This window comes from Phoenix dactylifera, chromosome 5 (assembly GCF_051530095.1).
Source record: "Phoenix dactylifera cultivar Ajwa chromosome 5, Ajwa_hap1_PhDact_Kaust_v1.1, whole genome shotgun sequence".
Lineage (NCBI taxonomy): Eukaryota > Viridiplantae > Streptophyta > Magnoliopsida > Arecales > Arecaceae > Phoenix > Phoenix dactylifera.
This window is the reverse complement of record NC_143194.1, coordinates 9,550,001-9,568,075: the sequence shown is the minus strand read 5'-3', so window position 1 is coordinate 9,568,075 and position 18,075 is coordinate 9,550,001. Positions and strand designations below refer to the sequence as shown.

At 36.1% G+C, this 18,075-nt stretch overlaps 2 protein-coding genes across 5 annotated transcripts in view; both read right to left on the bottom strand.

The window, feature by feature from the left end:
• Positions 1-1,937: 1,937 nt before the first annotated feature.
• On the bottom strand, positions 1,938-10,243 carry LOC103722737 (THO complex subunit 7A-like). Its single transcript, XM_008813404.5, has 3 exons — positions 10,103-10,243; positions 2,746-3,339; positions 1,938-2,214 (listed from the first exon to the last, which is right to left on the bottom strand). The coding sequence occupies exons 2-3, from the start codon at positions 3,337-3,339 to the stop codon at positions 2,080-2,082; spliced, it is 729 nt and encodes a 242-aa protein (XP_008811626.1). The 5' UTR covers positions 10,103-10,243; the 3' UTR covers positions 1,938-2,079.
• Positions 10,244-13,846: 3,603 nt separating this feature from the next.
• Positions 13,847-18,075, bottom strand: part of LOC103722736 (uncharacterized) — a 5,073-nt gene continuing 844 nt past the window's right edge. Inside the window, exons 2-6 of one of the 4 annotated variants that reach the window (XR_015986962.2) lie at positions 17,503-17,631; positions 17,203-17,293; positions 16,707-16,907; positions 16,000-16,249; positions 13,847-14,549 (exon numbers count right to left, since the gene is read on the bottom strand). Coding sequence is in view for 3 of the 4 variants with exons in the window: in XM_088721595.2 (XP_088577721.1) it covers positions 14,499-14,549; positions 16,707-16,907; positions 17,203-17,293; positions 17,503-17,631 (472 nt within the window). In the remaining variant the exon portion in view is untranslated. Of the gene's footprint in view, positions 14,555-15,999; positions 16,250-16,706; positions 16,908-17,202; positions 17,294-17,502; positions 17,632-18,075 lie in introns of those variants that run through there. The other 3 variants (XM_088721596.1, XM_088721595.2, XM_088721597.2) reach the window with 3 other exon arrangements.

The window sequence follows — 18,075 nt, the reverse complement described above, 5'->3', positions numbered from 1 at the left end:
GGGGCAATTTCTGCCTCAAAATATTTAAAAAATTATAGAAGATTATCGCTTCTTTCAAAATATTCATGTTTGAATAGCCCTCCTTCTTCTTCTTGGATGGTCTCTTTTATAGCATATCATTTTGGAGATTTTCTCTAAATGAATCAGACGAATATTCTTGACCTTTTTTTGTCAGCTTTTTTTTCCTAGCTTTATTAACCATAAAAAAAAAACAGATACGGCACCAGATACGGCGTAGCCGAGTGATGTCATGCAGCGCCGGGGATATCTCCTGCCACCGTGGCATGAGGGTAGGTGACTTTGAGGGATGAAAAATTCTTATACGCAAGCAATTGTCTACCGTACATCCTATAAACTAGCCGTTGGGATCGTCTATAGTCCACTGCTGAACTAGTGAGATCCAATTATGACCATCCGTCTATCGTGCCATGGTTTGATTTTGTATATGGTAGGGTCTCATGCAATCATTGCCATTGAGCAATGTTTTAATGGCAATGTTCAGAGATACATATATAGCGATGCTCGATATTTATCTCTTGGGTTCAATCATGGACCGGAGAGGATCTAAGCTCAGTACATTTCTTTGAAATTAAACCAATTGAGGTAACCAAGCCCCAAGTAAAACCCAAAGAACCTTCTGCGCGCATAAACAAGCACCTTAAAGCTTTTTCTTGCCTAATGTATGGAAGCCAAAGATTTATTTAGTATGGATTAGAAGCCAGATGGCTTAAAAAAGGAAAGATTGTTAACATAAAAGGTAATAATATCTTTTCATACTTAAGCCAATTATATTTTTACATCCTTATTCAAATATCTTACGGAAGGGTGTCATTACACAAAAAAAAAAAAAAAAGATTAGGGCAATATATATATATATATATATGCGCGCACGCAAATATTAATTTTTAAAAAATAAATATATAATATATCATATTTACAAGAGTAAAGGTAAAAAAAAAAGTAATAATTATAATAAGAGGAAGGTACTCTGACATTGATTAAATATCAGACGGGTCTCCTCTCTCCTATTCTCACAGGAGAAAAAGAAAATCAAAAAAAAAAAAAAATAGTTGCATTGTTTCACTGAAAATATGTGCCTTAAAGAAAAGAAAAAAACTCACTTCTTCATCATCTTTTTTTTGGATTTTTTTAAATGTAGTCATGCTAGAATTGTACGATGTATCCAGCTTACCCAAAAAAAAAAAAAAAGGGCTCCGAATACAAAGCCTTCCAACACCTCCCTCGGTGGCCCTTTTTTAACTCAAGCAATCAAACACCATCCCAATGATTTGGATTTCACTTGTTAAACAGATCGCTGGTTTTTTTACTCAATACTGGAAATCAAATATCAAACAAATATTTGTTTGCAGGCAAGCTCATTCAACTGCAACTATCATCTGATTAATCAATCATGGTGAATTCAGATCAAGATCCAATGGGTTGATTCACACGACCTCGAAAGAGATGCATGTTTAAATGGTGGCTTAAAATTTTAGGCAGCAGATTTCCACATCATACAAACTTTTCTACTAGTAAATATCAGAACATATTTAGAAAATCGCAGTATATATATTTAAGATTTAAGAAATTGATAGATTACTCTTTCCCCAGATAAAAGTAAGGTTGATCTTGATAAAATATGTTATAAGTATGCAAACAACATTATATCTGCATAATAATGTAAAGAGAAATGAGCAACCACTCCCTCATTCCACTGGAAAAATAGGCCCTGCGATCATCAATAGTCAATAGCCTTAATGGAAAATGGAAAAACAGCACTACTATAATAATAATAATAATAATAATAATAAAAATTGTCGATGAGCAGCCAAGGTTAATTTCATGTCCCAAGTTCTATATTTCCATTCAAGCAGAAAGAAAACATGACAATTTTCCTACTCTCTTCTGAAACTAAAAGTAGAGCTTCAACACCTCAGTGATTAAGAATATTTTCTTTGATTAATAATTCTTTCCTCAAACAACAAATTTAAGTCACGAAATTGCACACATGGAGTTTGAGTAAATAACAAGGGTTGCACAATGGGAGTTCCCACATAAAGCAACATAGCACATCACTAGTTAGTCTACAGCCATGGACTCAGAGCCACCACCACTACCATCTTCAATGCTAATCTTCTGCTCTTCCATGATAGCTCGGAGCTCATCTGCCAGGCTCTTCTGTTCATCCTCAACGGTATTCTGCAATTCATCAACCTGTAGAAAAGAAAGAAATAAAGCAGTAGTCATCATCATTCAAGCAACATCAGCAGGACTTCCCATGATTAAAAAAGCCGGTTTTATAGGTTTCAATAATTTCACATCATGGTCACAAATTTGGTGTTTTGAGATAATTTTGCTTGAGAGAAAATAGGAAAATTTGCTAAAAGTTCAGAGAGAATTTGGATGTATATCCACATGAAAACAGGCAAATGAGAGGTAATAGCAACTGACAAGAACATCATTCTTGGTGCAAAAAAAAGGAACAAAAAACTGACGAGAGCACCACCACCAACAACATATAGTCCAGGGTTGTCTTGTGAATAAGTTGTAAGCAATGTGTTAACAATTCAGTTGCTTAAGAATGGCTTGAAGAATTATTCAGCCAAATGAAAAATTTGCAAACAATTTCAGAATTTTTTCTAATATTAGAGATATTGCCACATTCATCTTATATCGTTCCATCTATTGAGACTAGAAGCTTCAATAAGTAAACAAGGTTAAATAAAACATTGAACACTAGCTCACCACGTGCAGCAAAAGAGAGAATTGTTTCTTGCGGAGATCCAATGTCCTCACACATGCAGCATTCTCTGCCTCCAAAGTAGCAATTTCCTTCTCAAGATCTGAGATACTTTTCTGGGTTTCTGACCTTGGGGGCTGCAAAGCAATCAGCTTCCTGATGGCCTCACACTCCTCCTTGTGCTGCCTCTCGATCTTGCTCTCCTCGAGCTGTTTCTTTAAGTGCTCGATATCAGCCTGAGCATGTAAGATTTGGCGTTGGATTTCTTCTTGCAGCTCATTGAAGCTCTCTTTCTCTCGGATGTTCGCATCAACCACTGCTCTGCTTTTAAGAAGTGGGAGCTCGAAAGTAGTTATTTCTTGTAGGAAAGCCTTATACAATCTCTCACAGTCACTTGGATTATCTGCATCCTTCTCGATCTCAAGTGCAAAGGAGACAAACTTCTTTTGAAGCTTCTTTAGTGGTGGTTCACCCCTGGTAGTTGTGGTGCGAGTCAGAAGCCTATGTTTAATTATCACATCATCTTCAAGAGGACCAAAAGCATAATGTCCAGCCATCTCTTCACCCCTCCCAGCAGTTTTTCTTCCTTTAGCTAGCATCTGGTTGTTTAACAGTTAATTACTTCCATATTCAGCACAGAATGGGTGTCAATACATAAAGGAAGAGTTGTATTTGTCAATATTGGATGACCAATGAAACTTTTGACAATTACAGTGAGGGATTACCATTAACGACAAAAACTTCTCATGAAAAAAAATTATATAGCTATGTTGCTGTATATGATAATGAATATAATTCAAGAACATTGGGTGAGAATGAAGAAATGATGAGGACTATAAAAAGCTCTTTTTTCACCCTATATACTGCAAAAATTACTGATAAACTACAACTCATCTCAACTCAACTAAGCCTTAATCCCAAACTAGTTGGGGGTTGGCTACATGAAACCTTTTCACTGACAAACTACAGGCTCTCCATTAATGTAAAACTAATACTATTTTCATCAATAACAGGTTAAACAATTATGATCAATATAAGGTACAGGAAAACAAAACATGGCCACTCTTTTTCCTCCTTTTCAGTTAACAGGAGCAAAGAATAAAACACTCAGAAGAATGCTGATGGTTAATCATGCACAAAAGAAGAGTCTCCCAACATGATAAGCTGGAGTCTTCCAAAATCCCAATCATATTAACATTAAGAGTCATCCAAGCAAAACCTGTTTATGCAAGTTTGGCGGTTGCTACTTTCAGAACAGTTTCGAAACATTTCTTTTTTAAAAAAGAATCAAAAAGTTTGTTGATGATGACCCCAAAATAGTTGGGAAAAGTCTGGATGGTTTAAATAATTTCTTGATGAATACATCCTATATTCCCTAGCTTACAAATTTGACAGAAAAATGTCCTAATTACAACAGCATGATCACCCCAAAGAGGAAAATATAACAGACAACCTTAAAGCTGGAAGTCTCATGCCCACACCACAATAAAGACAGATATCGGAAAAGGAAACATGCACGACAGTCAAAAGAAGACAGGTAACGAAGGAAAGGCAATTACCTAGCATCATGTAAATTTGATATCACCTACTCCCAATGCCATCCTGCTATTTCTACTCATTGAAGGCTCACATTGAATCTCATCAATCATCACCTCTACTGTTACACCTTGTGCCCACATGAAGGGCCACCTTTAACCTCCATGCCTCATCCCCCAACCTCCTTATAATCAAGGTTGGGTATCCTCCCCAATTCATATGATCATGAAAGGTTATCAGGTTAGTGGTGTCATCCATATCCACGTACAAACTCCCATATTTGTCATCTTTAAAACCTTCATGTTGAACTTATTAGGGTCCTTTGACCCATTCCCACGTATCTGTTCTTAGCTACCGGAAAAGGTGTTTCTTCAACTTGGAAGTGGTAATGTTCAAGTTTACACAGTCTCTGTTTAGAAATTTGAAGTAAATATCAACTTTGTTGGCTTGGTGCTACCATTTAACAACCAAACCACCTTTATATGATCTCATCTGACAGGAAATGAAGGGCATACACAAAAAATTGTCAATTGAGGCAAAAAATGCTTGAGTTTGATTGCTCCTAATAACTTGAAAACTACAAATTCTTACTTTGGACCTTGGAAAAAAATATGACCATAAAAGAACCGAGAAAATAGCACAACCCATGATTTTGCAGATCATATTGTTCCTTCATCTCTACTAATCATACAAACTGAGTTCTTTTTTAACTATACAATGACAAATGATTTGTCCACGTTTGACTCAAAAAGAATCCAAAGTAAGGCACTCAACCTTTTCCTACTCATTTTCATGTATATATGGACCAAACACATTTTATTAAAGAAGCTTGAAATATTACCTGACAAAGTCTAGTACATGAAAATTCTCTAAATGAAAGTCAAGCAAATATTGGATATGTACTGTCCTAACCATAAACCACACCTTTTCCACTAGATGCCGACTCCCTTATGAACACGGACAAAACTTGGACCCAAATAACCTGTTTATGCCTCCCAAGTTGCTATTTTGCTTCAGGATACCATACTTAATAGAAAGAATTTCTTTTGATCAAGGTCCGTCGTACCGACGTATCGGTGGGCGCCGGTACTGGTTTGGACCGCTACGGACCGATGCCAAATCGGTACCACTGGTTCGGCTTGGTTTACGCATTCAAAAGCTCCAAAAAAAATTGGAACCAATATGGGCCAGTACGGCACGGGCCGGTACCGACCGGTACGAGCCGGTACCGGTTTTTAACACTGAACCGGACCGGTCAGAGCCGGTACCGATTCAGTACGGGCTGAACCGGCCTGTACGTACCGATTCAGTACGGGCTGAACCGGCCTGTACAGGCCGGTTCAGCATTCCTTGGTTTTGATGAACTAATCTCCTCTGACTAACAAAGCATCACCACCTTTGCCTCAAAAAACATTACTATAGGTACAAATTTCTTACACCAATTTGCCCAAGACTCTCTAGCATCAAATGAAACTGACATTTCATAGTGGCCCTAAAGCACCCCCCCCCCCCTCTCCCAAAAAAAAGAAAAAGAAGAAAATACTCATTACGCTTCCATGTGGCAACAAAATATGAACAACAAATAATTTTGTAAAAACAAAGCACAATATTGATGTCACTCCCTAAGTTTATCCACTTTGGGTTACATTACCAGAGATCCAACTAACTATTCCAATCTCTGTCATGCCCATTTCATGCTACATGCCCTCTGCAGTATTCAATATTTTGATCCATACTTAATGCAACAGTATAACTCTAGTTGCAATAATTTATGATAACCACATAACACTAAAGGAATGCATGTTCACATTGTTTATCTTAGTTTCAAGAAATTAAGCGCACCAACTTATTTAATAGAAGCAAAGGAGTGAAAGAGTGACTTTATGGGTTATCTTTGTCAACAGGAAATTCATGAAAAAATGGCTCTCAGGAAATCTATGATTTCTCAACAGTAGTTCATATGCTTGTGATTGTTCTGAGACATATACTCCACATTACTAATAGCATCCTGCATAAGTACCTTGCTTACCACCCAATCAGAAATCCTCATTTATGCTTTCACATATTACAACACCTCCATGAAAATAACCTCTTAGCTATATATATCATGCCATTAAATAGATCACCTAGAAAAGAACATCTTTAAAAAGTTAAGAAATAAGATGAAAGATTCACAAATCCAACAAATCAGCAGTTTATATTTTCAACACAAAGCAAAACTATCCAACAATTTCAAACTACTACTAGAAAAATAGCAGGATTAACAGCGACTCCATTTATGTGATTGACAAAAAAAGAGCAAAAAGGAAGAGCAAGAAATATCAAAGAAAGATCACAATTATCAACGGATAACAACAAAGCAAATTATTGCATCCTCCTGTACCATCAAATTTGAGCTCCAAGGGGTTTCAAGGTTTTATTTATTTATTTAATTATTAAGACAGGTAGCTAAACAAAGAACAGTGAAGTCCACTAGATGTCAAGTTTTCTGCACACAAGAGACTGAATTAGACAATGTAAATAGCAGCATGTTGACCTCTATTTGTGCTGTAGCTTTTGATTTTTGGCATTCTTTAAATGCCGTTCTTTCAGGTGGTGGTTTACACATGTTGGGAGTCAGATTTTAGATGGCTATCTTTTCTTTTCAGGTGCTTACTCCTTGACAGTTTGGTTGGATTCAGTTGGCTGCTAACAGATGTTTCGCTTACAGGGAATAATTTTGGTCAGAATTAACAGCAAGCAGATCAAATTGGTCAGAAATATGGCTATTGGCTGGTGAGCTCAGCATCATCAAATTCCAAATGAGAAACTTGGTAATACCAGCAACTGCGGTTAGGTTCAATGATATCATGCCACAGGAACTTCACTATGCCTTCTAATTCAGATACAGAAGATAATTTGGTGGGTAAGTTTCAAATCACATTTTTGGTAAGCGTAAGTTTCAAATCCATCACAAAAGCTTAGATGTTGGAATAAAAGTAGATCAGGATGACATCATATTGATTAAAAAGTCTTGTTAAAAAAATTGAAAAGGGCTTGATATAGAACAGGAGTCAAGGTAAGGCAGATGTTGATTGAAAGTGGAATTGAATGAGATCATTGTTAAAGAAGAATTATCATGAAAGCAAAAAGCTTGAATCAATAGGTTAAAGTCTGGGAACAAGAATATTGAATTTTTTTCCACACTTGTGCTAGAAACAGAAAAAGGAAAAGATACAATATATTCCATTCAATCTCCAGCTAACACCAGTGGATAACGATCCAAAGAAGGCTGTTTATGACTAGTATGCTGAACCTATTGAGTCTGAAGATCCAAATTTGGTGTCTGCATGTAACAGAGTTAATTGGAAAGCCTATGTAAAATAATAGAGTGAATTGGAAAGAAAACCAATGGGATCCTCTGTATAATTCATTTCAGGAAAGCCTATAATAGAGTTAATTGGAATTTTCTTGTTGGATCCTCTAAAGGATAGAGGTTCTGTGGATAATTTGTGCAACTGGTCTAGAGTTTGTCTTTCAACTAGCAGATCAGTTAACTTTTGAATGGGAAAATTTGGCAAGTGAAGTTTTAGTAAAAGAGGACTAAAGCAAGGTGGTCCTCTTTCAATGTACACCTCCGTCCTTCTGGGTGGAATATTAGGAAGAGTTTATGAAAAAGCTGATGAAAAATGGTTCGTTAAAGGTTTGGAGCCAACGGGTATAAATGGAGGAATATGGAAAACCCTTCATGCATATGATTGTTTTAATCACACCTAGCCGTATGGTCCTAAATTGCCTAGTTCCGGGTGTACCAAACCAAACCAACAGAGAACCGGATGGTTCACCTTGTCAGCTCGGTAAATAGGCCAAACTCCCGCTGCTAGATTAAAGTCCTCTCTCCACGGTTCAAATCCTGGTTTGTTTATAAACCACCCCCTCCCCCTAGCTGGTGATCGGCCCCCCTCCCCCCGGCTGGTGATCGGCCCACCTCCCCGACATTTTTCTCTCTCTCTCTCTCTCGCTCCACTAGGGTTAGGGTTAGAGTTTTCCACATAGTCGGTAACTCCAAACAGGTCAGATCAATTTTGAAAAAAGTGAATTTATGTATTTGGGGTCTCAAGAAGGAAGGGGTCGCTCGGCTAGAAGCATTTTGGGTAGTCTGGAAGCTCTTATGTTTTATCCGGTATTTAGCTTTCTGAGTTAAGAAGAAGGGACCTTTCCAAATTGATAAGATTGACAAACAAGACATATAAATAGCTTGCAATTTGGAAAGGCAAACTTTATCTATGAAGACCAGTTTAATTTAGTTAATGCATTATCATCCCCTATATCTACCATCTGGATGACAGCTGTGAAACTACCTAAATGAGTAACTAACAAAATAGATTAGCTCATAAGAGCTTTCCTTTAGAAAGGAAAATAAAAGAATAATGGTGGAGCTTTTTTATTGAATTAGGAAGAGGTTTTTAAGAATAAATCTGGTTACTTAGGGATCAAAGACCTGCAACTGTAGATGACTTTGCTGGTTAAATGGAAAGGAAGTTCTTCAGTGATAATAATAGGCCTTGTGTTTCTGTTGTCAAGCAACATTACTAGTCTTGCATATCTCACTCTTCAAATTAAAAATATATACAAAGCAATGGATATCACTTTTCAAATTAAACTTATATTTAATAATTGCCTCCCTAATCTGGAAAAGTATATTGAAGGTCCAAAATATTTTCAAGGTTGGCGGAAGGTTCATTTGGAGTGATTGTAAGAGTATAAACCTTCTTCAAACACTTGGTTAGAAGAGTTACGATTAAATTGCTTATTTCCTTAACTCTTTGATTTGACTGTTAGGAAATAAATCAAGATGGCAGATGACTGGATTTCTCCTGAAAACAATAACTGGAATGCTGAATTCAGAACTCAGAGTGATGTGATTAGCTAGGGATGGAGTAAATTTGGGTTGTTCTCCTGCATTTGCTACACAGTTCTAAAATAATGGAGGTATTCTTTCAGCTGTCGCTAAAAGTTTTATATGGCTACTGCATAAGATAACACACCCTCATGGCTCAAAACTTTGCAAAAGGAATTTGTCTGCTCATCAGTTTTCGTTCTTTGCAACTCTCATCAAGAAACCAAATTTTCTTTTCTAATCTGCTTGTGGACCAAATCCATCTGATTTAATTCCTAAGGAAATTGGACATTCATTTTCTTCTTGATGATATTTTTTGACTTCTGGACTACTTGGAGAAAATCAGCACTCACAGAAGACTGGTTGTTTGGCTGGGACTCACTTTCTGCTATTGGTCACCGTACAATCTGGTTAGAAAGAATTGCTCTCTTATCTTTCCTTCTTCTTCCTTGCATCTTTCCTCCTATCCACTTTCTCTCCCCTTTTCTTCTGTCTCTTAATGTATTTTATTCCCTTCTTTCTTTTTTCTTTTAATGAAGTGATGAGCTTGCCTAATTTTTTCTCAAGAAACAAGCAATAAAATACCAACTCATATCGGACATAACACGAATTAAAGCAGAATTGCTTGCTACTTAACGTACCACAGCATCAAAAAAATTCAGCAAATGGAGCAGTTTGGAGTATACAAAAAATACTTCAAAATGGCGCTTAAAAATATCATAGTTTTGAAGTATATTATAAACATAAATCCAACAATCCAGCATAACCCTTCAGAATCGCTCAAAATCCCAAATTAAGAAACATAAAAAGAGAAAACCATCCAAGAATGAGTTCAAAAAAACAAAAAAAACACAAAATTTAATCGGATAACCTACAATCCAAATGAGAGATATTTAGTGAAAAAAAAAAAAAAATATATATATATATATATATATATAAAAGCTCACCTTCGAGCTCGAGAGAGAGCGAAAGCGACCCCAAGGAGGGCCGAGCTTATCACCCGAGGCAGGGTAACGGATAGACGATGGCGACCAGCGGTGGCGATGGGCGGTGTTGACGGCCGTCTACTCGCGAGAAGAGAGAGAAGGAAGGGGGGGTAGCGCTTGAGTTAAGGCAAATTCGTACCCAAAAGTGAAACCCAGCACAGTACATATGTATGACGGTATGAATGTATATAAATTTTTTCTTTCCAGTTATAAAAAAAATCAAACAATGATCCCAAGAAAAACTAACTTTTGATGTAGGGCAATTTTTTGCCTTTTTTCATATCTCATTTTTGATGATCGACAATTGATGTAGTAGTATTTTTTATGCATCCTGCAAATTAAAAAATATTTTAAATGTGTGATAAAATAAATTATTGATCTTTAATTACTACCCCAAACCCAACCAATACCTTTTTTTTTTTTTAGGTATGACATTGGGCATGGGCATAGATTTTAATTAATTTTGGGTTTCACTTTAGATTTGGTATGGATATAATCAAATTTAATCCAAACCTGATGATCCATTGGGACTCCTACTTTGAGGTAAGGATGATTACTTCAAAACTGTTATAAGCTATTTCCATTATAACAGCACATGCTATCAAGTTTAGTTGGGTTCGGATGCCTCTAGATTGCAAACATCTTTGTTCTTCCAAAATTATCGAAATATCAGTTCTCATCCTTTCTTCAAAACTTCATGAACGGCATAATCTTAGAATGTAATTAATTGGTTTTGTAAGAAATATAAGTAATATAAAAATAAAATTATATATTATACATTGAGAATTTAGGTTTTAAAAACATAAACATGTAAACTGTAGCCAACTTTCTGTCTTAACTCCATACAAAAGTTGGAAATTTTTCCTACTTGGTAATACCCGTAACTAAATTTCTCCACGCAACAAAATCCTACTTTAATCTTGATGTACTGCTCTTAATTCAAGGTCTATTATTAGTGAATCCTCTGCCAATTTTTCTGTTGATTCTAATCTCTCTCTCCATGCAATCCAAACTCTAATTTTGAAAAAACTTAAACTTTGTCAATCCTTACCCCTTGAATACTAGCTATTTAACAATTAGTTGTTAATATTTTCTAAAATTTAAAATCTAGGTAAAATATCTTAAACCATGTGCATTTGCATGTTTATAATTAGTTTTTATAAATATAGAAAATAAAAAACAAACCCAACTTCTAATCTTTGATGGTAGCCATGATGATGTCATGGTGATAGTAGCAATTGCCAAGACTAAAGGTGGTGGATGCAACTAGGAGTGCAATTGAGCTAAGTCGAGTCGAATAGCTAGAAACTCGAGCTCGATTCGATTCAAAATACTTAAACTCAAAATTTGACTCGAGATCAATTGAGCCTTAATATTTAAGCTCAAGCTCAACTCGATAAAAAAAAAAAATTACTCGAGATCGACTTGACTTTACTTGAATATCTTTTTAGCCATACTCGAGTTCGAGCTTGAATTCGAGTCTCGGTCATAATTTGAAAAGATAAGGATTACTATGCAAATATGGAAGAATTTAGGGACTTATCTGTAAACCTATAATACTAAAATTGGTCATAATGTATGTTAGATGCACATGGCTAGATTTTCTCTCATTAGTTGGTTTGGAAGTTAAACATGAATATTTCCTTAGAAATGTTAGAATCCCTTCTTTTATAGAAGTCTAACATATTTTATCCCCTCCAAGAGAGAAATCATTTAGGGCTCATTTGATTCGCAGGAAGCATTTTCCCTCCTAAGAATATGATTTTTGAGAAGTAGATTCCTAGGAAGAGGATGTCTAGAAAAGTACTTTTGGCATGTTTGGTTGACCATGGAAAAGTGATAGATTTCCAAAGTGCTTATGTTTGGTTGACCATCCACTTTCCTGGAAAAGTTATATATAATTCCTATTATACCCTTAATAAAAATTAGATTTTTAATACCTCTTTAATGCTTATTTAATGCTGAAGGGTCTTTTTGAAAAAAAATAAAAATGGAGTGATTCCTACCTCATGGAAAAGTAACTTTTTTCCATATTTTTCATGGAAGAGACTTTTTCATGAAATGTGGGAATCATATTCCCATGGGAATACAACTTTCTCATCTCTCTCATTTGAAAACTCCAACCAAACAAGAGGCATCTCATTACTTTCCCGTTGACCATACTTTCCCCCCTTATTTTCCCGCGAACCAAACGAGCCCTTAGGATTTTCATAACAATATCTTGGATAGGGTCTAATTAGGATTATTTTTCGGAAAGGCAAAGTGGGCCATTTTTATGTTCTGTATTTTCATTTTTATATTCCTCTTTTTAAAAATCTAATGCCAAAAATATCGAAAATATTATGTTTTATTATTACAAGTAGAAAAGTGAAAATGATGCCAAGCACAATCTAAACTATCGATTCTAGATCAAACTGGATTAGGTTCATAAAAATCAAACTTGCACTCCAGTATAATATATAACAAGATACAGCGGGGTTTGAGACAAAGTTTTAGCAAACCTAGATCTTGACTAAAAAGTTCCACGAGTTTATGTTATCTAAATATAAATAAGATATAAACTTAAGTCGACTCCTTCGGTACCAAGATCTATGACTCACCTTACAAGACTCTTGATCTGTATATATTTGATGGGGTCTAGGCTATAACCATAATTTTACCCCTAAAATTATGGTTACCCCTAAAATCCCAAGGTGGAGGTGATAGAGAGCCTTCATGGAGAACCAATATGTGAGAGGGTGAAGAGGAAGAAAAGTGGCACCATGTGATTAAATTTCTCCGATGCCCCTCAGATTTATATATATTTTATGATTATTTTTGTTTAAAATGGTTTAAATTTTAAAACACTCATATTTAATAATCCGATGTTTGGATATTTAAGTGCAAGTAGATGTACATTTATGGAAGTTCATTTGTTCCAACCATTGAGGCTATCATAGGCCTCTCTGAAGGGTTACCTAAATCTTACCTATATAAAGACTCTAGAGGTCCATTTGCGAGCTCTTCTGTTTCTACTTCCTCTTTCTCTGGCTCTCTTTCTACTCTTTATCTCCACATTCTAGGCAACTACAGAAATCCTTTGGATCACACCATCGTGCTGGTGATGGGAAGTTTTTGGCTAAATTAGATTTGGAGCAACTTAAGGATGATCTCAGTGGACACCTGCTGGTGGCGGCAAATATATTTTAAGGGCAATGGTCCTGCATGCCTCTTTCCAACACGCCTTTCTATTTTTCTTGCATAATTTATGTTTGCAAATTATTTCAATTGTATGATATTTTTAAATGATTTCAATTATTTGCAAATATTTTAAAATAGTTTCCAACACTCTTTAATTGTTATATAATTATAATCATGGATTACTGGATCAAGGCTTCAGTTAATTTTGTTTTCCATTTCTTTGAATAAATTAAATGTTACAACAAGCTTGAACCAAGCTTGATTGAAGCTTGAGTTGATTTAACTAAAAAACAACTATCTCAACTAAAAAATATGCATTTAACTGTGTCAGCTTGTTGTGATAGATGTGGTGACTAATTACAAAGGGAGAGAGATAAAGCTGATGAATGGCCTTATGTCCTTTCAGGTGACAGGTCCAAAACCTGCTGAAAGGTCAAACAAGTGAAGCAAAGCATGATAGCATCATGGAAATTTCATCCTTTAACTTAAAAAGATAAGCTAAGCATGCACTTTGGTCACATGAGATGACAAAAGTTTCTTGAATTTCATATAAAATAAGGGGACGGGGAGAACAACAGAAACATACAATGTGGTTGAATATTACAGCAATGCTTCTCCATATACTTTGCGACAGCAACTAGTGAAGTCCAGTATCAAGTCATTGCGGCATTTAAGATAACAAGACCAGACAAGGGTAGTATTCTCATCATCCATAAGGTTGTTTAGGTATCCCATGCTTGCACTTCCATTAAAGTAGCAGTTGGTCCGAGCAAACCCGATCTGTATGTTTACTTCACATGTATGCGTATGCTTCTTGCGTAACCGTCAGCTAACAAAAATAAGCATGTCTGAACTTCAATCAGAAAGATTCCTTCAGATCCGCCTTCAAATAACCTACTTCAATGTCAGTTGAGCATTCCTCAGCAGTTAGTGGAGGAAGCTGCTTAGTCTTTCTCTTCAGGTTATGCTTGTGCCATTCAGATTTGAAGTGCTCCCTATAATGTTTTGCGTCTCCCACAACTGCATCACAAGTACTATCTGTTCTGCTTGACCTTTTCTTGACCACTTCTATTTTCACTAGAAATGTTCTGTTTCTGTAATCTCTCACTTATTTGGACCAAGGTATCTGATTCCTTGGTGGACTTTGAGGGAAGGTCTTCAGTATCATCATACTGGTCTACATGAGCATCCCCCACCACATGCAAAGACTAGGTTCCATTAAACAAACCTGCACTATAATCATGTATAAAACTAGAAATTAGAAGTTAAAATTCTAATGTTTGTGCACACCTCCAAATGTATATATATATATATGCATGGGTGTTTGTACGTATGTATATGAATGTATTCATTTATATGTGCAATTATATAGATAGACATGCACACATGCTGCAACTATCAAATCCAGTCAACAAGCATAGGGTTTGATTTGTTGATACTGATCATATTGCAAAACCATAAAATCATGTCTCATAAATTTAGGTTAGCTTCATGAATGATTATTTATCAAGAATTCATACAAGGGGTTACCTCTCGCTATTGCAAGTATTTCCAAATCATATTTTACTACTTGCATTTTCATTAGCTACATCTTCACCTCTAATTATCTAATCCTTCAACATAAATACGAGCATCTCTTCTTACCTAGGTGTATAAACAATATGTTTTGAAGATTGAAGAGAATGAAGTTTTGGAAAAATATTCAATATCTACATTAATTCCCTGTGCGAGGCTCTGGGTCTGGTTCGTGACCTGCTCCACACCAACTCTAATCATGATCACTTGTGTTGTCGATTGTGCATCCAAATCCATCCTTTGTAATACAATTTGAATTAGAACTCAAACAAGAGTCAAATTTTCCAGCAACCAATACGTTTCATAACTTTGCAAAACCCTAATGGATCCTCTTTTGTATATTGTCCCATATCAAATATTATGTAGAACAACCAAGGGGAAGACTCTATGCACTCCTAAGATACACTAGCCAAGCAGACAACGAAATTGATCAAATCGGAAACTAACTTAATCAAGGAAACACATATGATCTGATAAGATTCTTCCCTTCTACGTAAATACAGAAGTGCCTAATATATGATCTAATCTAATGCAAGAAAGGTTAAATATAATGCATTCAATGAGCAGGGGGCTGAGATTGAATTCAACTATTTCAGCAATAAAGCTAACAATCTACAGCAAAGAACCCTAGGAAGGATCAAGACCTAGAAGATTATCATAACAATAGATTGAGTTCAATTTTAAAGGTTCCTCCAAGCAATATGAGATGCTTTTCACACCTATCAGCAAAATTGTAAGAATTTCCACAATTAATGTTGGGAGCATTTGCAACTCTTTTATGACAATCCACAACCCGGTAACCTAGAATTTCCAAAATTGTAAGACCTAGATTGAGTTCAATTCCGTTCTGTAGCCGCCGCCGAGGAGATCGACATGTCCTCCCGAACCCGTCGGGAGGTTGAAGAAGACGTCAAGGTAACGGGTAAGTTCTAAACCCGTTACCCACAACCCGGTAACCTGGGTCCAAAACCCAAAAAAAAAAAAGTGCACGTGATCTGCATGTGCTGGAGATAACGGGTATCGGAGCGGGTTGCGACTGAAAACCCGAACCCGATAACCCGAAACCGTAAAGGGTAAAAAAAAAAAGAAGGGAAAACCCTTACCTCTGTTCATCGTCCCGATCGGCCGCCGCTTCTTCTTCCGCCGCGCCGCCCACACGTCGGGAACACCGTCGCCTCGGCTTGCGTCCGCCATCGCCACCCAAGCGCCGCCGCTCCACGCCGACTTGCCGCCACATCGCCTTCGCCGTCGCCGAGCATCTCCTTCCCCGTGATGGCTGATGATTGTGGTAAGCTAGGAAGGCCTATTTTTCTTCTTATATTCCCTTTTCCCCACAATTAGTCCAAGACAGATCTAATTAATAACAAGATAGGAATCAGATGTACTTCTTAATTCAGATGCAAGCTTCAATAAGCAATCCATCTCTATTGTGGATCTACATTAATAAGTTCACCACTATTTTATTAGGAAGATAAATCCTTCAACTCTGAAGAAATGACAGAGTCTTTTAAGTTGATTTTCATTTCTCAGGAAGTCTCAATAACAAAAGGACCAGCATTTTCCAATACGGCAATTACTACACAATTGAAATAGCGAGAACTGATAAAACTCCAAGACAAGCAAAACGAGAACTCCTACTCCAAAAAAGTTGCATAAGACATAAGTAGAATAGAAGAATACATACAGAACCCTAACTCTCAAAGGAAATTGTGTTTAAAAGATTAAAAAAAATAACATCTTGCTAAAACTACTACATTTAGCAGCATGATAGAAATTTGGAATTTTTTGTTATGGATAACAAGCAAAGTACCTGTTTCTTTGAGCTGGTATGAGGATCCACTGCAAAATGAATTTCATGCATAAGCCTCTCGATCATACTGATTGTATAAGGGCACTGAGTTTCTGGATTGATAGTCTTCTGCATAACAATTGCTGCAATATCCCGGAACTGACTTGATAGCTGGGACTCTCTCTCTTTCCCAGCAACTTGAAGCTCTCCTTTCTCCAGAATCTGATATCCATATAAATCAGCAAAGCAAAACTATTTCTAGTAATTTGCAGAAAAGTATATTTCAGTTCCTAGTAAAATTAACCAAAGATCTTACAAATTTGAGAGACTTATAAACAAGCTACAGGAAAATGAAGACATCATACTTTTAAACTAGTCAATCCATCAAAGAATCGAAGTACTATTGAAAAAGAAAAATCATAGCAAAATGAAGATATTACAGATTTTCACTAATCAATCTGTCAAACAGTAACAATATACTATTGATAGAAGGAAAAACATAACATTGCTGCCCCACCAAGTTTTGGAAGGAAAGACAATCCATGAGTAGCTGGAATCCAAAGATATACCATTCACCAAGTTGAGATTCCTGTCGACATTTGTTGCATCTGTTTCAAGCAAATAATCTTATATAATTCATCTGTAAATTGCAGATTTGTGGCAATAGGTGCCACATCAAACTGAGGACTGAAATGGCTGTGAGAGAATTCTTTTAACCAAAACTATCTGGTTATCCATTTGTAGTAATCAGATTACAACAGAAGATAAGAAAAAAATTATCAGCACGCAAGAATGTCTTTATTGACAACTAACTGACCTCCAAGCATATTTTTGATGGATCATTAGTGCCAAAAGTTGAATCAAATCCTTTGATTTTGCAAGAATTCCTTTAGAAACATTTGAGTAAACAGTATGTGACTGCAAGACTTCATCCAAATCTTTTTCTCTGCATTAGATATTGATAAAAATTGTAAACAGTATGGGGCAGGACGTCATCCAAATCTTTTTCTCTGCATCAGTTATTGATAAAAATTATCATCAAGTGCTAATCAACAGTTCCAACTCCAGCAATGGTAAAAAGTAGTAAAAGGACAAACTTAGACCTCCCCCAACACAGATGTTTTTGAGGAAATAGTCGAATATGATAGGCACTAAACACATAGAAGTTCAAAAAGATAAAAGAACTAAAATACACTTATGATGGATAAAGTGCATTCTGAGACTAGACAGACAGGTTACTATAATTTTCCACCAATGCATTTAAATCATTTCGAAAATCAACAGCTAGGATTTCAATAGTGCAATTAACACATAAGAATAGATGACCATGACATCCCTGTTGGCATATACTCTAACGGCTGAAACCAGCAATGTGTTGCATTGCCAAATG

Coding starts and splice junctions, on each gene's coding strand:
- LOC103722737 (XM_008813404.5), bottom strand. CDS start 3,339: ATGCTAGCTAAAGGAAGAAAAACTGCTGGGAGGGGTGAAGAGATGGCT. Junction 2,215..2,745: donor TCTCTCTTTTGCTGCACGTG/GTGAGCTAGTGT, acceptor TCTTTTCTACAG/GTTGATGAATTGCAGAATAC.